A 22,831-nucleotide genomic window follows, 5' to 3' on the forward strand; every position below is an offset into this window, starting at 1 on the left:
GGTTTAGGAAACAAACTCTGGAATCAGACAAATGGGTTTAAACCACAGTCACTAACAAGTTATAGGACTTTCATCAAATTCCTGAACTTCCTTTGCCTCAGGAATCTCTCTGTAAATTGATGTAATAGTGACTTCAATATCATATAAGTGACATATATAAATAAGTCAAATAAATTATATCATATATATTCTCACATCATGCTGTAAGAACTAAATAAGATTATATATAAAGGGCCTAGCTCCTTTAAATATATTGAAAGCAATTACTTTGCTTTATTTTGACATCACGGGTATAAGAAATCATATGCTTTATCATCTTGCTAATTAGTAGTGTAACTGATGTGTACTCTAAAAGGGTAATATCCTACCAGATTATGGATACATGTCCTACTTCAACTGCTGCTTGCTGCGGTCAAGGACTCCTTCCAGTACACTCACATGACTTGACTTATGCAGAAGGGGCACAAGCTATTACTTCTATTGACCATACATTCCTTTCAGAACTAATGAAGAATATCATTGCATCACTGATGAAACGTTGACAAGAATTCCATGGCAAATAGACCTTGTTTTAAAGGGTAATGGTGTGGGGCGCCTGGGTGGCTCAGTGGGTTAAAGCCTCTGCCTTCGGCTCAGGTCATGATCTCAGGGTCCTGGGATTGAGCCCCGCATCGGGCTCTCTGCTTGGCAGGGAGCCTGCTTCCCACCATCCCCCACCTGCCTCTCTGCCTACTTGTGATCTCTGTCAAATAAATAAAATCTTTAAAAATAAATAAATAAAAGGTAATGGTGAGATTGCAGGTTGATGGGATGCAATATTGAAACCATCACCACCAAAAATGACTCTCATGTTATTTGGAGCTTTTTAGAACTTTTTCAAAGAACTTCACCATAAGTCTTACTCTTAATTTCCAACCAGACCAGAGGATGAGGGGATAAGAAGACCTTAGTAGAAGAAACCCTAGACCACCTCTATTAGAGAAAGGGAGAAAATCTGTAATAGGGCAAGTGATCCTTATAGAAATCATGTTTGTAATTGGGTTTCTTCAAACCCAAATTTTATAATATAATCTCCACAGAACAAGCCAGAAGACACAAGACAATATTAGACAACATTTAAATATTTTCCAAAACTCAAGAAAATGGCTAAACTTTACCAAATGCAAATACTTTCCCATATAAAATTAGTAATACTTTTTTCTCCTTTAACCATCAGTATGGTGATTTACATTGGTGGGTTTTCTGATGTTGAACATCCTTACATTTACAGAAAACAATGTTTTATTAAGTTAAGTTAGATACAAATATTCTCAGCATTGGCAAAGAATACAAATCACCAAATTCATTATCTATAAATTGATGATGATTCATAACATTCACACACAGACACTGAATGACTTTAACAACCATAGTCTGCTTCAAAAATGGTATATACCTAACAGTGGAGTGAGACAAGAAAGGAAATATTTGTTATAAAATTCCAATAGATACTATTTTTTGATGCAACATGGTACGCATGCCATGTTAGAATCTAATTCTTTCATATCTAGTCAAAATTATTTTTCACAGGTAAAATATTAAATATTTATGCCATGAGTTTTAATTTTTGGCCACACATTTTTTTTTTTGGAATTGTGAATCTGTCAGATTTCTTTGTATTTATTCTCCTTGCAGGTCCCTGAACGTCTTTGATGTAAAAACTAGTATTCCTCAGGGCCCCTGGGTGTCTTAGTGGGTTAAGCATCTGCCTTCGGCTCAGATCATGATCCCATCCTGGGATCAAGCCCTGAGACTGGCTCCTAGCTTGACAAGGAGTCTGCTATTCCCTCTCCCTCCATCCCTTCCCACAGCTCATGTTCTCTCTCGCTCTCTCAAATAAATCTTTCAAAACTAACAAAAAACCATTTCTCATCAAATTTGGGAAGGTTTTGGCCATTATTTTCAAATTATTTTTCTGGCTTTTCTTCTGAGAGTTCCATTAGGTGTCTGTTGGTGGTGCTACATGGATTTCCAGCCATCTCTGGACAATCATTGTTCCTTTTTTCTTCCCCTCCTTTATTTCTGTTCCTTGGACTGGATAGCCTCAATTGCCCATCATCATTTATATGGATTCTTCTGCCAGCTCTAATCTCCTTTTGAGTCCCTTTAGTGAATTTTTAATATCCATTTAAAATTTTTTTAAAAAAAATCTATTCATTTGACAGACAGAGATCACAAGTAGGCAGGAAGAGAGAGAGGAAGGGAAGCAGGCTCCCTGCAGAGCAGAAAGCCCGATGTGGGGCTCGATCCCAGGACCCTGAGATCATGACCTGAGCCGAAGGCAGAGGCTTTAACTCACTGAGCCATCCAGGTGCCCCTATTTTTTGATTTTTAAATGCCAGATTTTTAAAAATAATTTCTTTCCTTATTGACATTCTCTCTCTCTCTTTTTTAAAGATTTTACTTATTTATTTGTCAGAGAGAGAGAGAGAGCACAAGCAGGCAGAGTGGTAGGCAGAGGCAGAGAGAGAAGCAGGCTCCCTGCCAAGCAAGGAGCCCGATGGGGAACTTGATCTCAGGACCCGGGATCATGACCTGAGGTGAAGGCAGTGACTTAGCCGACTGAGCCACCCAGGTGTCCCGGCATCCTCTTTTAGATGAGACATTGTTTCATAATTTTTTCTATAGTTTTTAGCTTTGGAAAATATTTAAATGTTGTCTAATATTGTCCTGTGTCTTCTGCCTTATTTTATGGAGATTATATTATGATAAAATAATAGCCACACTAGGCTTGAACTCAAGACCCTGAGATCAAGACTTGAGCTGAAATCAAGAGTAGGATGCTTAACTAAGCCACCCAAATGCTCTTTTTAAATTTAGACAGAATTAAGTAGAATAAAAATGTTGGCTCCTCAGTCATGCTAGCCACATTGTAAGTATTTAAAGCCACATACAGTCTCCACATTGTGATAAATAAAATAATGAAAAAATATCAAGACCCCGTGGAGTTTAAGACCCTGTGGAGCTGAAAGAAACTGGGAATTCAAGTTAGATCATAGCAGTTCAACCTACTGGATGGTCCAGGTACCTATTTCCATCACTGAAGTTCTACTAGACAGTGTTTGTACAGAAAAAGAACATTCACAAAACAATGAAAAGAATTTAAAACGGAAAGTGAATTGGCAGGGAAGAATGAACACATGAATCACAAAAAAAGAAGCCTGAGTAGTAGAAAGGCATAGGAATAGACATTCAAACTTAGGAAACATAATAAAACATTATTTCCCACTCATCAGGAAAAGCAACAATTAGAAATGTACATGTACTAATTTGGGGTAATGATACAGGGAAGTAGGATTGTAATAGGAACAGATAAGCTGGAAAGCAATCCTGGAATACTTCATTAAGTATGTGTATGTCTGATTCCTGGCTACATGTGGTGGAGAAATTTTTACATAGGCCTACAAATGGACACAAAGGGAGACAATTGGGAGTACTACTTATTATGATGGAGACAATTCAGGTGTTCATTGTTAGAAGATTGCATAGATAAATGTGATAAAAACTATGGAATGTTACATAGTAAGAAGAAATGACCTAGAATAATATGCAACAATGTACACAATCTCAAGCTTACTATTTTATTCTTGAATTTTAAAAGTCTGTTGAATCATAACTACATATATAAGTTGCCATGTAGTGTTAACAGACCTTATAATTCATACATTATCATGTAACTTTGTGTTGACATCATTTATTCATTAAAGGTTTTTCCCGAATTGTGATACATGCCAAAACAAAATATCAATATCCCCGAAACCCGAAAGGAATTTAGGAATTCAACTTAGTGTTACAGCAATATAAAAACCATACTAAAGTTTATGATTCTATGAACTCCATTCTTTCAAGTTCAATAATCCAATAAAAATTAAATTGTACCAAATTAAAGAAACATTAAAAATTTTATGATTGTTAACCTTTCTTAACCATAAATCATTTTAACAAAGTCTGTTGTGGGTATGCTGTTGAGTTTGGAACTAAATTTATATCTCAGCTCTTACAAATAGTCAAACTAATTATTTCAGAATGAATGTAGAATGACACTTTAATTAGTAATGCGTCTCCTGGCAATTAAGATTCTCTTACTTGTCTCAGCAATTAAAATGGCAAGACATATTATTAAGGTCCCATGATTCTTCATACCTCTTCCTGACAATTACTATGAGAAACATTAAAGGGACGATCACAGCTATAATCCATTCACCGAATATTTGGTAGCAGGATAAACACTTACTCCTCTCTGCCTCATAATTTTTCATTTCATGCATATTACCTATCAATCATTAATGCAATTTGTGCTCTGTATCATAAAGTTCAATTTTTCATTTTATATAATTACAACCAATTGATTTTATAGAAATGCAAGTTGCAGGAATAATTTTAATTAAGAAATAATTTTTAACCCATTTATTCATGAAATGACTTTAATGGTCAGAACATTAATATGGTTGATGGGAGCAAAAATATCAGAGCTGAAAATGAGACCTCTAAAACTACTCTAAATCAAATATATTAATATAATGAAGATATATGCATAAAATTATTAATATTGCTGATAGGATCAGAGAATAAAGAAGGACTTTCATTTCTAACTTTTAAATATCTAAACTTTTAAGAGTATTAGGTAGACTTTTATGCCCTCTTTGATGATTCCCTTGTAACTCATTTTTTATAATGCCTGTTACTACTATAATATGAAAACATCTCAGTGTTACACAGACTATACAATTCTATGCCATAAAATTAAAACATGGTACCTAACACTTCATTCTCTCAGATCTACTTAGAAAGTCTAATGGTCAAACCTTTGAACAATAGAGATGTCTATAATTAAGTGCAAGTTTTGAAATTGTAAACAGAACCTATCAGAAGTCTACAACTGTGCCTTAAGGTCAAGGCAAAGGCTAAACTTATGGGAAACGTGTCCTTCTTTGAATAAAAAGGTGTATTTGTGTTGGGGCGCCTGGTTGGCTCAGTGGGTTAAAGCCTCTGCTTTCGGCTCAGGTCATGATCCCAGGGTCCTGGGACCGAGCCCTGCATCAGGCTCTCTGCTCCGCAAGGAGACTGCTTCTTCCTCCCTCTCTGCCTGCCTCTCTCTACTTACGATCTCTGTCAAATAAATAAATAAAATATTTTTAAAAAAGGTGTATTTCTGTCTAAAGCTAAAGTGGTAATGGAAAAGCATTATTAATTTTTAAATGCCAGATTTTTAAAATAATTTCTTGCCTTATTGACATTCTCTTTTTGATGAGACACTGTTTCATCATTTATTCTAAGAAGCTTATCCATACTGCCTGAAGTGTTTCCCACCTGAAACATCACCCTCCTGTTCTCTTGTAGCTTTCGCGCTCATCTTACACTAGTTTACTCATTTCAGGTCCACTCCTTATGCATTTTTGAAATTGGGGTATGAAGGACAGACAACATGGGTTTCAGGTGTACAATATAACAATGCAATACATGCATATGCTGGGAAACGATCACAGGAAGTCTGGTTAACATCCACCACCTCCCAGTCATGCATTTTTCCCTTGTGATGAGAGCTTTCAAGACCTACTCCCCTTAGCAATGTCCAAATATGCAACACAGTATTATTAACTCCAGTCACCGTGCTGTATATTATATCCCCATGACTTACCTTATAACTCGAAGTTTGTACTTTTTGATTCCCTTCACTCAGTCAATTTTTCTGCCTTGGTCATCATAGTCTATATCAGCCTGGAGATCTAGATGATCAAGGTGGATTAGCTTTCCTCCTGTAGCTTTTCACATTTCATGAGCGAAGTTGAGCCCTCTCATCCCTCTTAAATATGTGCCGTATTTGTTTCATTCAATATTCATAAAAACACAATTCTCACAACCACGACCTACAGATACTGATCTCAAATACTCATATTCTTGTTCTTTCACTGACCAATGAAAATTAGACTCAACTGACTTGAGCAGCACTTCTGTGTGTCTATCAAATACCCACAAGGAGTTAAAAAGCAAAGATTGTCTGTTTTTGAATTCTGGTATAAGGGCTTTTGGAAACAGCTTCGAACCACCATTTAAAATAGATTTTGTGAACCACTTATTTAGGATCTTTTTTCAACCGGGATATCGAAGTCATTGAAGAAGCATCACCTGTTAGACCACTGTATTCTCTCTATATGATTATGCTCTATTTTGCCAGCTTGTTCCTCATTTTACAGTTCTCTTCATTTTCTTTTTTAAAGATTTTATTTATTTATTTGACAGACAGAGATCACAAGTAGGCAGAGAAGCAGGCAGAGAGTAAAGAGGAAGCAGGCTTCCTGCTGAGCAAAGAGCCCGATATGGGGCTGGATCCCAGGATCCTGAGATCATGACCCGAGCTGAAGGCAGAGGCCTTAACCCACTGAGTCACCCAGGCGCCCCTTCATTTTCTAAGCCTATGCTATTAGGTTAACAGCTGTTCTACTTCAACGGGGGAAGTAAGGAGCTTTAATGTATTTCTCCTGCTGATTAATGTTAAATATCACTTTTTTTTTTTTTTTTAATAATCTCTACGTCCAACATGGAGCTTGAACTCATAACACCGACAAGAGGCGTGTGCTCTGCCAACTGAGCCGGCCAGGCAGCCCAAACACCACTACTCTAAGCGCAGATTCCACCCATCCATTCTTTCTCTCAAAGAGTCTGGCACACGGTTATCAATAAATGCTGCAGAATGAATGACTCATTTGGTAAAACCACACCTGATCAAACAACGGTGACTAATACATTCCAGTCTACAAGAAGCTAATCATAACTGGCCACAGTCTGAATGATTCTAATTCTATGATAGAGGATGTTCTGGGCGTCTGTGCACGCAAGGTCAGGATATCTAAGTCAGCCTGAAGTGGAAATAGGAGGAGTATCAAGTAATTTTTATAACTGCCTCTTAATTTGAAAGTACATAAAAACCAACCGTCATTATTTAATTTGTGTCGGCCAACGTTCTGAAGCCTAGATGCAAAGTAACAGTGAAAGTCAGGATTCCTTCCCTGTCTTTAGAAGAATATACAACTCTACAAAGAAAATAAAATTTCTGAAAATCTATCAAAAGAAGACAGTATGGTAAAAGCCAAAGATGACAAAAGAATCTTACAGCTGAAGGCAATGCATATTGCTACAACTGTTGGCAGAACTTGAGAAAGGGTAGCATTATCTTGTCAATGCTACAAGCATTGTAGCAATGCTACACTGTCATCAATTCAGCATTTTTACTCTTAGGTAAACTCTCAAAAGAAACAGCATAGATGTACCAGGAGAGCTACACAAGATGCTTGTAGTAACACTGTCTCAAGTAGCCAAAATCTGGAAAATCTGGAAATCACTAAAATGCCATTTTGATAAAATGGACAAATTACCATATATTTATAGAAGGCATACTATACATAATATACAGGAAAGATCACATACACAATTACATGTGTAGATAACTATTATAGACTATAGCAGTGGCCAAGGATTAGGACTAATCCAATTCTGTGCATCTGATGTGTAGAAGAGGGGGAAAAAGTGAATAGGCTTTGGCAGCGGGATAAGAGTGCACAGTATCAGCCTTTGTTATGTAACATATCACCCTAAAACATCAATCATTTATTATTTCTCATAAACCTATTATTCACTGAGCATTATTATGGATCTGATCAAGGCTCTACATGACCCACTCGTCAAGCTATGGGTCAGTCCTAAATTGCTTAGCTGGCTCTGTTCATTTCGTTGGAGCTCACTCACGTCTGAGACCTTGGCCAGAACAACTGGGCTTATTCCTTTCTGCTCCTGTAGTGATTGAGCCTATATGTATGTCCTCATGATGAAGGCAGAGAGCATGACAGGAAGTGAGAATTCCTTGAGTGCTTTCTGAAGCCTCTGCCTGTGCCAAGTTTGCTACTGTTCCAGGGGCCAAAGCAAGTCATGTGGCTGAGCCCCATGTTGGAAGGAACATATAGGGCAAAAGATGAAGTTAAGGGAGTCCATTTATTGGATCCATTTACATAATCAACCCACCCTGGGCACAAAGAATGAATTTTCTAAATAAACCTGTCTCTTCTTTCAATACAGCAAAGGCCATTCTGGCTGACTAAAGGGTTTTATGTAAGGAAGGTTCCAGGCAGACAGAACGAAGGAAAGCCCATTCTTCTGGTATAAGACGACCCATGAGAAGATGACCAGTTCCCTCAAAACCAGGGGTGTGGGGACAAAGTTATTTGGCAGTCAGTGGACAGTCTGCTCCTGAAAAAGCTTCCAGAGAAAACAAAAGTCTTTTCTCAGCACACCATACTAGTGCAAAAAAACATGCAACCTCGTACTAGACCCATGCTAGTTAAGTATAAATGGAAGAAATAAGGTTGAGTTAGTAAAAGCATGGTTGGGCATGTGAACAGATTGATTTTCCTCAAGCTAGAGGTTTGCACTGAGTAGCCGAAGGTGAAAAGTTTGAAAAAGATTACATGGTGGGGTGAGGGGGACCTGGGTGGCTCAGTTGGTGAAGCATCACCTTCAGTTCAGGTCATGATCTCAGGGTCCTAGGATTGAGCCCCACATCAGGCTCCCTGCTCAGAACAAGGAGTCTGCTTGTTCCTCTCCCTCTGCTTCTGCCCCTCCCCTGGCTTGTGCTCTCTCTCTCAAATAAAAAAATAAACTCTTTTAAAAAAGGCTACATGGGGCCAGATTTTTGAGGAATTGGAATGCTAGGCTAAAGAATGTGAATGTAATCCCATTAGCAGTGGGAAGCACCGAAATTTGGGGGCAGAAATAAAAGTAGTATTCTGAAATCCTGAACAGTTTGGAAAACAGATGAATACAGGCAGATCAGTATAAAAGTGTTGAAATAGGGTTTTTTTTGTGGGGGCGGGGGGGTAGAGACTGAATTAGTGTTGGGAGAAGGAATGGAAAGAGATTTGTTGTTGGAAATACTGTGGAGAGAGAGGGATTAACTACTGAGTGAGGAGGAAGTGGTTAAAGACAAACTTAAAGACCTAATGGGCCAAAATGTTACCAATCTCACAAAGGCAGAAATAGCAGATATTCAGATTTTCTGGCTGATGTTTCATCTACTGCTATAGCTCTCTAACACATAGTCATTTAAAAAATTTCAGAAGTATGGATATACAAAATAAGCAAAGGCACTAAATTATATATTCACATTTTGTAAAAAGATTTTATTTATTTGACAGGTAGAGATCACAAGTAGGCTGAGAAGTAGGCAGAGAGGGAGGGGGAAAGCAGGCTCCCCACTGAGCAGAGAGCCGCATGCGGGGCTCAATCCCAGGACCCTGGGATCATCATGAGCTGAAGGCAGAGGCTTTAACCCAGTGAGCCATCCAGGTGCCCCTATATTCACACTTTTTAAAGGCAACACTGATTTTCTAAATCATGAAAATAAAATTTTCTTCTAATGTGGAGACCAATGTACTATCCTTAAGGATATGAAGGGTCCCAGGATGAGTGATTAGACATTTTAATACTTGGGAACTCTGTGCTCTCTCTCTTCATGTCATTAACACTGGTATTAATGCTAAAGTTATGTGATCTTAATGTTAAAGTCATTAACACTGGTATTAATGTTAAAGTTATGTGATATTAATGTTAAAGTTGTGATGATTCTTTTTATAATCAGAACATCCATCCATCCATCCATCGAGCTGAAACAAGTTCATTTGCTATCTTCCTTATTATCAACTGAATGATTTTCAGACATTTCAAATAGAGTCTTGATATGAAACCGTGGCTGTGATGTGATTTTATGTCCCATTACCAATGCCCCATTTTGTTAAACTCTAGTATGATCACACAGAGAGGATTAGCAATACTTCTTAGGACCGGATGTCCTTTGTGAAAAGAATGCCAGGACTAAATACACTCAGAGAAGAGTTAGGATTACTTTAAAAGAGATTTCATTTAATTGATTCTATATTCCCATGTGCTGTTCTACCCATAACTATTTTCCACTAACACCCATTTTCTTCACTTTGGGTCAGTCATTAACAGCACCCCTCCCCCCCAAACCTACTGTGCTCTTTTGTCCAAATGAGGCCAGCTCTGCAGCAATGAATATTGACTTAGTTTTTTTTTGCTAACATGGTCCTTAACTACTGCCTGGCTTCATCCTGTTTTCTAGTTCATGCACTCTTCAGGCTCCTAAATTTCTTCCTATTTTGGACCCACACTAGGCTCTGACCTCTTTGCAATCTTTACACAAGCGGACCACACTCACAGGTTCTTGGCTTGGCTTGGTTCCTCCCTCCCCGTGCCACTCCCTCCCCTCTGATGGACCCTTGAGGCTTCCTGTCTCTGACAATCAAGGCCCTGGTCTTTCTCTTTGTTCTTCTTTGTCAGTTGTTGGGGAGAGTATTTTCATGAAGTTTTTGGGGGGCCAGTGTAAATGGAGTTAAAGTGTTCATGACACAGAACTGACAGAATAAATTCTGAAATAAATATGACTTTTAAATCAGGAATTACTATAGAAAGAAAAAAGCAAAAGACTTTTACTGATTCCACAAAGACAGTCTAAGGACTTTGAATTTCAGGTTTTTTAGACAAGAATACGTTTTTTCATAAGTCTCTAGATTTCTAGTCCTATTTAAGGCTTTGGACTACTAAAACCTATTGTAATTCCTCTGGAGAAATATCTCGAACCATATTCCAACAAAGAGTGGTACCAATTAGATAATGGCATAATTTGAAGTTTATATCCAATCAATCCAACGCTTCTTTCAAATACAGAAGAACAATGAACATAAATTCTGCATTCTGTTTTTTCTTTGGAAAGAGAACACTCTAGTATTTATTTAGCTTCTACTAATTAGTAGGCAGTTTTCTAAACAACTAGGTTTAAAAATAGCAATAAAACAATGTAAATTTTCCTCTGGAAATTAGACTTGGTTGGGGGTGGGGCATTAGTCAACAGCAAATCACCCAAACGGAGATAGCGCTCTAGTGATAAGACAAACAACAGCCAGTAAATATAACCTCGGGTAATGAGAAGAGCTTCAAGAATGAAGCCCATCGAAAGAGAAACCCGGCAGCGAGGAAAGAAAGGCACTCTTTGGTGGAGGGTGGGGAGGATGGGCACCCCCGCCCGCAAGCTCAGAGAACCAACAGGTGTGGGGGCAGAGGTTGGGGGAGAGTTTTGTTAGTGTCCACCACTGGGAAGGGCCTGTTCCAGGAACCAGCTGAGAACACTCAAGCAGCACCTTCAGACCCCCCATCTCAATGATGCCAACCTCTCCCAGAGATTATTTTCATAAAACATCAGCATATTTAATTAGAGGAATTATTCAACTACATGAATGTCTTGGGTGCTACGGTAACTACAGAGTGCATGGTTTGGAATCAGTAAGTGTTGAGTCAACTTTTCAATCCCTCCTTAAATGAGGCACATAAAACTAACTTAAAACACACAAATGAAAACTTATTTGGCATGTAAAAACAGAGATCAACAACTTACTGAAGAGTGGACAGATTTGAATACCACAACTAGCAAAACCTGACAGCCTGCTTAGACCTATAAAGGATCTGTGTTTGTCTAATGATCTAAGCAAGAAAATGAAAAGTAAAATTAACCGCTGTCCTAAAAACAGGAAGACATCACTAGTTATTTAAGATAATGGGCTTTGAAAGCTTTTTCCCTTTAAAAAAATAAGTTTAGAAATTTCCCCTTTATTTTAGCCCAGTGCAGTCATAGTAGCTTACTCTTCTCCTTGCTATAAAATAATCTCCAGGTGTTTGGTTTTTTTGTTTGTTTGTTTATGTTTGTTTTTTGTTTTGTTTTGTTTTTAAGAACTTGAGCTTTATCTGAGTGCTCATATATATTATTTTCCTTTTTTCTCCCTTTGGACAGAGAGAAGGCAAAATAAAGTTAGCAGGAAAAAATACACACACAAACCACCACCACCAGCAGTTACATCCATTGTAGTTGTCAAATAAAAACACATTAAAGCCTAACAATTAAAGCACTGGGTCCTAGTGGGAGACATAATTTTTATATTCTGAAGGTATCATGATAAACACACCATTTCCCCATCTGTCTTTGAGAATTTTCTTCCAAATAAAATCTAACAATGTGTTTAAAACTAGAAGGTTTTATTACAGCTCATGGGACTATAATTTCTTAAAATAACCTTCATTCTGATAACCACCATTACTAGTTGACGGAGCATCTGCAGGGAACAGTCACTGTGCCACACGCTTTAGGAGTACATCTCATTTCTCGCTCGGGACAATTCAACTTTAGAGTTCAGAAAAGTGAGGCTATGAGAAGTTAAGGAACTTGACTAAGTTTGCCTAAAAATGACAGGGCTCCAGTTTGAACCCAGGTCCAACTCCAAAGCCTGTGTTCTTAACCACTCTGTACCCTGTGCCTCCTGTTTATGGAGATGTCCTTAAAGAGAATGAGGTGGCTTGCAAGTCATTTACTGGTTTCCATCCTACCCGAAGAATGTAAACTAACTCTACCTTACTTTCCTTAGGACATCAAGTTTTAGGTTTAAAATAAAATTGAAAGAAATTTCAGAGCTGGAAAAAAACAAAATTTTTTAATGAGCTCAATATTCTGTTTTCAAGATGAGGAAACCAAGAAGGCACGTGACTACAGACCCAAGGCAACCCGCAGGCAGAGCTGGCTAGAGCTTAGGTCGCCCAGTCTAGGTCCCCACTGCTGCTTGGTAGCAGTCCTCATGGGTGCCTGAGAAGGAGCAAAAGAAAGTTGTCAAAGGTTGGGGTTGAGTTGGAAACGTTGCCTTATTTTATTCTTTATCCATTTAATTGTTAACGGGGTTTCTTACACAGCTAGTTAAATCACAGTGCAACAGGCTTAGTGTTTAAATTCCCAGAAAGACTTTATTAGAATCACATGGAGGACTGCTGCTCAAAAAGATTCATTTTCCCTTTTATGACCACCTTTAATCTGGGGGGCGCCTGGGTAGCTCAGTCATTAAGCATCTGACTTCAGCTCAGGTCATGAACTCAGGCTCCTGGGATCAAACCCAGCAGCAGGCTCTGCCTCTCCCACTCCCCCTGTGTTCCCTCTCCTGCTATCTCTTTGTCAAATAAATAAAATCTTAAAAAAAAAAAAAGGACTCCCTTTAATCTTTAGAGCATCCTTTTGGGATAAGGCAGGAAGAAACGGAGAAGAGGAATAACCTAGAGCCCAGCAAATTTCTCATCAGCTCAACTTATTATCAACTTATTTCACAGCCAGAGGAAGCTTAGTTTCTCTGCCATCCATTTCCTGACACGCACTTCTGCATGATAGTCTTCCAAGTGCAATGGTTGCACGGTGGGTGAGAAGTGCTTGAATAGTGAGAAGGCTAGTCTATCACATCTCACAGAAACCTCAAGGACTGAAGGACTGACCCCTCTCCCCTAGCCAAGATCAAGTACCAGGTCACCTTCAACTCTAGAATTGAACAAATTGTAGATAATGCCTATTTCTCCGATAGTTTTTTTTTTTTTTTAAAGGAATGGATTTTGAGAAGATAAACTATGGGGCAGAGAGGTACAGAACAGAAAATGCAAATGGAAGGTGTTTTACTAATTGTTTTATTGCCACAACTAATTTGTCCAGATACTGACCTGTATGAAACACAATAAACGTTCAAAGATTGAGGGGTTCCCTGAGACAAGGCTAAAGATTTCAGTCTCTGGTATTTGGAATTTGGGTGGCAATCCTTGTTTTTGGCTGGATCACGGGTATGTGACACAGGCCATACTTTTAACCAGACTGAAATAGCAGAATGGCCAGTTGGCCCAGACAGAAGCGGACGAAGTGTTTGGTTTCATGTGTCACCCAACTACTGAAGTTCCTCCCCCCTCACCATGCAGGGCCAGGTGGGGTTGTACCCCTTAGGACGGTCTGCAGGTGTCTTCTCTACATCCTGTTCCTCTAATGCCTGAGCTGCACACTCCACGCAGTCCTGTTCTGTCTCCTCTGACATACTGGCATTGTTGATCATGGCCTTTTGGTCTCTCTTTTTTTTTTTTTTTTTTTTAAGATTTTATTTATTTATTTGATAGAGACACAGGAAGAGAGGGAACACAAACAGAGGGAGTGGGAGAGGGAGAAGCGGGCCTTCTACCGAGCAGGGAGCCCAATGTGGGGCTTGATCCCCGGACCCTGGGATCATGACCTGAGCCGAAGGCAGACACCTAAAGACTGAGCCACCCAGGCACCCCCGTTTTGTTTCATCTTTTAATTATTTAATATTTATTTTTCCTTCTTTTAGAAGTGTCTCAACTCAATCATATACTTTCTTTAGGGTTTTATCAATAGTTAAAACACATTACTGCTGTGAGCTGGCCAGCTACTCCTGCCTGCACGCTGTACACATCAAGATACTCCTTCTCCAAATATGAAAACCCACAGCAAACACCATACTTGATGGTGAAAATGGGAAGCTTTTCCTCTAAGAACAGGAACCAGACAAGGACGTGTACGCTCACCACTTTTATTCAACATAATACTTTTTTTTCCCCCAGAGTAAAAACTGTATTTACATGACACGCAGTTATATGATGATTTAAAAAAGCAAAACAAAAACATGGCCCCGGAAGGAAAGGAGCTGGCAGTGAGGAGGGGCCTCAGTGCTGGCTCGCGGCGAGACCCAGGATGTTCGCCTTCAGGAATGACTCCATCTGTTTCCCGGATATGCCCTCCGCGTGTTCTGGGTCCTCCACCTGGCTGAAGGGGCCAGGGAGCTCCCTCCAACATACCATGAGCTGGGCCTTCTTTTGGCCAATGCGCTGCAGGCTGCGCAGATCCCGGGCAGAGCCTTCATTCAGCAGATCTAATGTTTTTTGGCGCCCATGAGCCAGAAGCTCCGGGCTGATCTGAAGCTCCCAGAAGTCCTCAGCCTTCTCCTCTGGCTCGGAAGCATCCAGGGACTCCAGCGTTCTCTTCCGGCCTTTCTTCTTCAGGATGTGGATCTCAGCATTTGGGGATGCTGCCTGCTCCTGAATCAGTTGTAAGGGTATCACCACAGCATGTTCAAGGGGCTTTGCTACCGTGTCTGTGCGGCGGGCAAGCGGTCTGAGCATTGTGGGAGGTGAGTTCTCTTTATCCTTTGGGTCCACAGCCTCCTGGGCCAGAACCTTGGCTTCCAGTTCTTTTTGCTTCATCTTAAGCCTCTCAACCTCAATATGCGTTTGTCTGTGTCATCTTCAATTTCTTTCATGGTCGTTTGATAGTTCTCAGAGTACCAGTATTCCACCTCCTTGGTTGTTTATTTTTAGGTATTTCTTTTTTTAATATTTTATTTATTTATTTGAGAGAGAGAAAGCACAACCAGGGGGAGTGGCAGGCAGAAGAGAAAGGGAGAAGCAGGCTCCCCGCTGAGGAGGGAGCCCAATGTGGGACTTGATCCCAGGATCCTGGGATCATGACCAGAGCCAAAGGCAGTCACTTAACTGATTCACCCAGGCACCCCTATTTTTAGGTATTTCTGATGCAATTGTAAATGGGATTGTTTTTTTGATTTCTCTTTATACTTCTTGGTTTTTGTGTAGAAGTGCAGCAGATTTCTGTGTAGTTTGAATCTTGTTACTTTACTAAGTTCATTTATCAGTTCTGATAGTTTTTTGGTTGAGCCTCCAGGCTTTTCCTCAACGTAGTATCATATCATCTGCAAATAGTGACAATTTTACTTCTCCCTTACCAATTTGGATCCTGTTCATTTCTTGTCTGACCGCTGTGGCTAGATATTCCATGCTGATGAATTAGAATATTGTTGAACTAACCATACTACAAAAAATCTACAGTTTCAATGAAATCCCTATTAAAATACCAACAGCATCTTTCATAGAACTAGAATACTAAAGTTTGTATGAAACCACAATAATCTTAAATATTAATAATTTTAAAATGAACCTGAACCGACATTTTCTAAAGATATGAAAAGATGCTCAACGTCACTCTTCATCAGGGAAACACAAATCAAAACCACAGTGAGACAGGACCTCACACTCCAGAATGGCTAGTATCAAAAAGGAGTAACAAGTGTTGGTGAGGATGTGGAAAGGGAAGCTGCACGCACTGTGGATAGGGATATGAAATGGCAGAGACACTGTGGAAAACAGTATGGAGGTTCCTCAAAAAATTAAAAATAGAAATACCATACAACCCAGTAATTTCAGTACTGCATACTTACCCAAAGAAAATGAAAATAGTACTTTGGAAAGATTTATATAGTCTATGTTCATTGCAGTATTGCTTATAACAGTCAAGAGATGGAAGTGACCCAAGTGTTGGATGAAGAAAATGTGGTATCTATGTACAATAGAATTTTATTCAGCTGTAAAGAATGAGATCTTGCCATTTACAACAACATGAATGGATCTAGAGGGTATTATGCTGCCAAGTGAAATAAATCAGAGATGGTCAAACACCATACGATTTCACTTACATGTGGAATCTAAAAAAATAAAAAGAAACGGAAAAAAACCTAGATTCTAAAATACAGAGCACAAACCGGTGGCTCCCAGAGAAGATGAGTGAAATAAAGAGGATTAAGAGGTACAAACTGCCACTTATAAAATAAATAAGTCAGAGGTGAAGAGTACAGCATTGCACAGTATTGTAATAACGTTGTATGGGGACAAGTGACTACATTTATCATGGTGTATTGATTTATACATTACTCCATGCTCGTCATGATTGGAGTAATGTATAGAATTCTGGAAGCTATGATGTATACCCGAAACCAATGGACTATTGTATGCTAATTATATTGCAATAAAAAAAAATACTCCTCCTCTAAAAAATTCTATGAGGTAGGCTCTACTAACATTTGCATTTTGTAGGTGAGGACACCGAGGCACAGAGAGGTTTCAAAACTTTCCCAAGATCCCACAGTGATCAGCTGGTACAACCAGGATGTGAAGGCAGGTGGTCTGGCTCCAGAGTTTACGTTCCCAAGCCATGCTGACTCTTCAAATATCGGATGGACAGGAGTCCTTCAAAGCTCACCTTAAGGAATCCTCTCAAACGATTTCCCCCAAAATCAGATGTTTGGTACAACAAATTTACCTATTTTTAATTAGAAGAAATTATTTGATCTTTAGTTTGATAACTGCATTCTTTCATCGTAACAGTTAAATCTGGAAAATAAAATTTCACCTATAGATACATTATTCTATTTAGTATGTTTAGTGTATTTCATTTCTGAAGTTGCGTACATACCGTTTTTTTTTTTTTTAAGAGAAGGAGGGGGCGGGGTCAGAGGGTAAAGGAGAAGGAGAAACTTAAGCAGGCTCCACGCCAAGTGCCAGGCCTTACTCGAGGCTTGATCTCACCATCCTGAGATCATGAACCTGAGTCAAAATCAAGAGTTGGACACTTAACTAAGCCACCCAGGGGCCTCTATATCCGTCTGTTTCTTTCTTTCTTTCTTTCTTTTTTTTTAGTACCACTACTACAATCAGATTAGAAGCAATTCCATAACTATAGTGTATTTTTTAAATTAATTTTACATAAAAGCAACCTAATGTTTCAGTCTTCACACTTCCTTTTCTTGTCTTGAGAAGATTCAAATAAATGTCAAATAAATTCAAATAAATGTCAAATAAATTCAAATAAATGTCAAATAAATGTCTTATCTTCCCAGGTGTCCTTCCTTCTACCGCCTCTAGTCACCCTAAGCTCCGCACACCCTCTCTGTGCAGCCACACCATGGGATGGGGGGGACTATGCTCCTGGAGGGGCGAGGGAGGAAATGATCGGGTAAGTCATAAAGTTCTGGGGACTCAAGGGGCCATTCAAATTCCCTAGTCGGATGTCCCCTTTAGCAACTGATGAAAGCAGGCCAGGACAGGTGTGATAACTCACCCAAGTCAGTGACAGAACTGAGACAACACGCACAGGTGTCCTGGCTCGAACACTGGGCTCGTTCTATGCAAGGATCACTGTCTGTCTGTCCTCCACCTGCACCACTCTTCAGCTACACCTATCAGAGGAAGGAACTAAAAAAGCGAGTATCCCTATAAAGTCCAAATTTTTCCTGCCCTTCCACAATGCTCACTTTACAAGCCCAGTATTTTGGCTTTATAAATTCAGTGTTAGTATTTTAAAACTTCTGGATGCATGCAAAGAAACAAAAAGTACTACTTTATCAGTACACAGTACAAAAAGTTTATGGTAAGCCATCAATGGAGATGGAACAGACCTATTATAATTCTGTATTTTAACTGTTTATAAAATTATATAGTATTCCAAAATAGTTTTCACTATAGTTTTTTAAATGCCCCCAAATAATTAGGATAACAATATGGATATGGTCTGTGGCTCCTGAAAGAAAATTTTAAAAGACCTCATATTCCACTTTTAATTATTTGGCCTGATTTCCAGACAGGACACTGAAGGATATTTAAACAGCAAAAGAGCATAGTTATTGGATGCATGAAAGAGAAGAAAGTAATGTATGTTAAAATATTACACCCTGGAAAAAATCTCAAGAATAAAAGGGTGTTGAGCAGAAAGTCACATTTAAGGTTAAAGTTAAAGGCAAACTAACTTATTACAGGAGAAATCAGAGAAGTTTTACAAAGGGAGTATAAGTTAAAACATCTAGTTTAGTGATCATTAAAGCCATGCCTGAAAATGTTTCTACCATTATTACATAATTAGTCCCTAGTAAACTGAAATGAAAAATAAAGTTCTTGATGTAAATCAGCATACAGAAAGGGACACAAATATAAGGCATTTGGAAAAACAAAGTCAGCTTTATGGCTTATTCGTTTTATCATTCTAAAACAGTTACACTGAGGTTTATAAAGCATCACAGACAGACTTTTCTTCTGAAAGCTGAAAGCTGCATGTGGGAAAAAAAGATTTATTAAGAACCTAGCAGATACTTGGTCAGAAGTTTTGGCAAGGCAGTAAGAAGTGGGATTTCTATGAAATTAGAATAAGTCAGAATAAGGTAAATTCATATTGGGAAGGCAAACAGACCTACATGTAGGTTCAAATGTCAAAACATGGTTATTTTAGACAGGGACATGTAGGAAAATCATTCTAAAAGGTCAGCTTAAATTGGGAATCAATTTTTTTCCAGGAAATTAAAAAGAAAAAAAAAACTAGACCCATCCTTTCCATAAGGCCTGGACTCTCTAAGCAAATGTCACCTTGATAAAAGTTAAGATTTTCCTCCCTCTGATCATGAGAATATCCCCTAACCTAATTGAAGATCATAAACCTTGAGATCAACAATGCAGTTTTATTAAGAGTGCGGTCATTTCATTTCATGAACAAATGCCACATTTGACAGCACGACACCCCAGCGCCTGAACGCACGGCGGGTCAGCTCTCTGGGAAACAGGGGACCACGATAATGCAGCCAGCGTGGTGTTCAAGACCTCCCTCCTGCTGGAACTTGAACTATGGTCTCTCCCCCGCAGCAAGAAACAGGCCTCGTGCCTAATTTTTTTTTTTTTAAAGATTTATTTATTTATTTATTTGACAGACAGAGATCACAAGTAGGCAGAGAGGCAGGTAGAGAGAGAGGAGGAAGCAGGCTCCCTGCTGAGCAGAGAGCCCTATGTGGGGCTCGATCCCAGGACCCTGGGATCATGACCTGAGCTGAAGGCAGAGGCTTTAACCCACTGAGCCACCCAGGTGCCCTTGGCCTAGTGCCTTTTAAACCTTTATGGTATAAATTAAAGAGAGACTTTTGTCAATGGCAATTATGAAATATTTCAGTACCTCTGTTTAATCAACAAATGTTTAAATAGCCAAACATGACTCTGCACAGAGAGAAACAGGAGATCTACGGGACAGTACTTTGGCCAACATTTTATCTTACCAGTTCTTAACTGGAAACTCACACAGTTACACATTCATTTTCTCCCTATAAAATAATCAGTTGCATGAAGACCTCGGCTAGGTCCACGCTGTCTCCCTCTACGTATTTGCAACCATTTAATTTTCTTCTCTCTCCTTTACCATTGTAGAACTGTCCTAAGAGTCATTTGTTTTATTTAGGTCCATTTTATTTTACCTTTCTTTTGACTTAAAAAATTACATTTGAATTAGGAAAATGTTATTTAATAAAAACAGGAATAGTATTCTGAGATTTAAGTTAATACTGTTCCTCAGCCACTAGGCTATGCTAAAGGACAGTCCATTTGTTCAAAACAGTTCTGTCTTCCAGGTATCCAAAAAAGGAGGAAAATAAATTCGAAAACTGAGTATGAATTATTTAACCTACCTAGCTACCTAGCTGGTAGGTCATTTAATAGATGTATATGAGTTTATATAATTAGTTTATAAGACATATTCCAAATGAATAAGTAAAAGCCCTTTTTAAAAAAATCAAATCTATGTCATGTGGTAATGTACAGTTTGGTTTTAAAAGAATGAAATCATCTTTATGTTTATTTTATCCAAACTAAATGTATTTTCATTTACATGTAGTCAATCCTATTTTTAAAAAACTATAATGTCTAGTCATGGACTGATAGTTATCAGAAACATGAGCTTTTTTTCAGATATATTATTCTGCTTATAAAAAGGTTATTTAAAAATGCAAGAGAACCAAACACATTTATTTTAGATATTTTTCACATTAAATTTATACTCTATTTATATATATAAATTTATATCTCATTAATATAAATCATTATTAATTATTAATAATATATTAATATATAAATAATATACATTAAATTTACATCTAAATTTATACTCTAATTTGTGTTTAGAACCCTTTGCATTTCAACTTAGGAATGCAACTTACTGCCATTTTTTCCTTAAAACTCTAAAGAGCATACTTACTATTTTTATCATCATTATTATATTAATACCTATCCTTGACTGAATACTGCACAGGGCACTGGGATTTAAATAAGCCTAAAAAACTCACAGGGTGGTTGGGGGCAAAAATAAACACTGATAAAATATATTGAGGGTGGGGCGTCTGGGTTGCTCTGTGGGTTAAGCATCTGCCTTCGGCTCAGGTCATGATCTGGGTCCTAGGATCGAGTCCCACATCTGGCTTCCTGCTCAGTGGGGAGCCTGCTTCCCCCCTTTTCTCTCGCTGCCTCTCTGCCTACTTGCAACATCTCTGTCAAATAAATAAACAAAATCTTAAAAAAATATATATTGAGGGCCCACACAGGTGCTATATATATGTGATAAATATTCATTTACATGTTATAATAGTTCACATAAGAGATGCCATATTCCTAGAACATCCAACAGGCTTTTTAAAAGATTTTATTTATTTATTTGACAGACAGAGATCACAAGTAGGCAGAGAGGCAGGCAGAGAGAGAGGAGGAAGCAGGCTCCCTGCTGAGCAGAGAGCCCGATGTGGGACTTGATCCCAGGACCCTGAGCTGAGGCAGAGGTTTTAACCCACTAAGCCATCCAGGTGCCCAACAGGCTTTTTAAATTAAAGACCCAGAGGATTTCAAAGTCTGGTTCCCAAAAGTGCTTTGAAGATAAAAATCCATAACCCTCCCAATTTACTGTTTAATCGACTTGAGAAGTCTATCTAAAAGAGGGGTTTGCCATATTTTAAAGATAAATTAATCTTTTTTTAACTTGACTTGCCTCTTTTTCAATTATTCATTACTCATCTGTTAATTATTCATTATAGGATGAATTATTGACAAAACACAATCCAGCCCCAAAACTAAACACTATTAATCTACTACTCATATTCTATTATCGCTTTGGCTTATGATAGAGTACTTGGAAGAAAAAGGTTAGTGGACTTTCTCTTCTTAAATGTAATTAAATTCAGTAAAATCCATTTATGAAACACTGCAGAAAAAAGATGGATACAGTTATGATAGAGGTCAAATCATGTTTGCCCATATGCACAGGGGTGATATTTAAAATATTTATGTGTTCCCCACAAGCTCTAAGGAACCCAAACAGCTGTTTGTGCTAACGCACCTGTAGCTGCCATAGGGAAACATCACCATCACAGTCTGGAAATCTTTAATTCTGGTTGATCATCGTCATTATTATTATGTCCAAAACAGATATTAAATTAGGTTTTACAGAATTGCTATTATAGAATATGATATTCTTAATTACGCCACGTAAAATACCAACCAGCAGAATAGCACCACAGGTATTTTCAGTTCTAGAATTCCTTCCTTTTACATACTATAAACTAAAAAGATACCCGAAGGTCTAGAATTGCCTGTTGGTATCTTTTAGGAATGGCAGATACGAATTCATGTGGCTGGATCTAAAGCATTCCTGATCTGAATCCAAGGTGAGTTCTCGGGCTTTCCATATTAAATTGAGAGGCTATGATATATTCTCCTTAGTGATCCCCGTCACTGTCTAGTCTTAGACAGAAGTTAACTCCAGACCCACCTTGAGGTTCCTGACTTAGTCAAGGGCGTAGAGTTAAGATCTAAACCAGCTCTCCTTCAGGGCAAAGGATGAATAAAAAAAGTTTTTTAAAAAGGGGAAAACCACCCAAAAATAAAGTCTTAGCAGGGGGATGGATGGACCCACCTGCCCTGGAACATTCTATAGGAAGGAGTTGCCAAAGAGAAGAGCAGGGATTTCCACAGATGTGAAAGGCTGTAGAACTTGTCATGGGCCCAACCTCATGTTTAATCTTGGTCCTTGGGATACTCTGAAGGCTCCTGGGGTATTCACCAGGGTACAGGCCATTTGCAAATTAAGGACTGTGCTGGGATTATAATACACAGGTTCCAATGTCTTAAGGTGCCCTTCATCAAAAGAGATGGATATAAAAACAGTAGCAAAATAACTGAGTGCCTGGAATTTATGTTCCTTTATGCCCAACTCTAAACTCGACTAGTT

General features: G+C 38.5%; 2 protein-coding genes and 1 pseudogene across 20 annotated transcripts in view; all 3 read right to left on the reverse strand.

Annotated features, from left to right (window-relative positions):
• CADPS2 (calcium dependent secretion activator 2) overlaps positions 1–22,831 on the reverse strand; it is a 532,394-nt gene that overhangs the window by 208,641 nt on the left and 300,922 nt on the right. The window lies entirely within an intron of this gene.
• Positions 13,527–14,506, reverse strand: LOC122905273 (annotated as a pseudogene).
• Positions 14,529–15,294, reverse strand: LOC122905027 (kinesin-like protein KIF22). The gene has a single exon (XM_044246484.1). It carries the CDS (start codon positions 15,163–15,165, stop codon positions 14,629–14,631), a length of 537 nt encoding a protein of 178 aa, XP_044102419.1. The 5' UTR covers positions 15,166–15,294; the 3' UTR covers positions 14,529–14,628.

This window comes from Neovison vison, chromosome 4 (assembly GCF_020171115.1).
Source record: "Neovison vison isolate M4711 chromosome 4, ASM_NN_V1, whole genome shotgun sequence".
Classification (NCBI taxonomy): domain Eukaryota; kingdom Metazoa; phylum Chordata; class Mammalia; order Carnivora; family Mustelidae; genus Neogale; species Neogale vison.

Excerpts from the sequence above, each read along its gene's own strand:
- LOC122905027 (XM_044246484.1), bottom strand. The coding sequence starts at position 15,165 with ATGAAGCAAAAAGAACTGGAAGCCAAGGTTCTGGCCCAGGAGGCTGTG.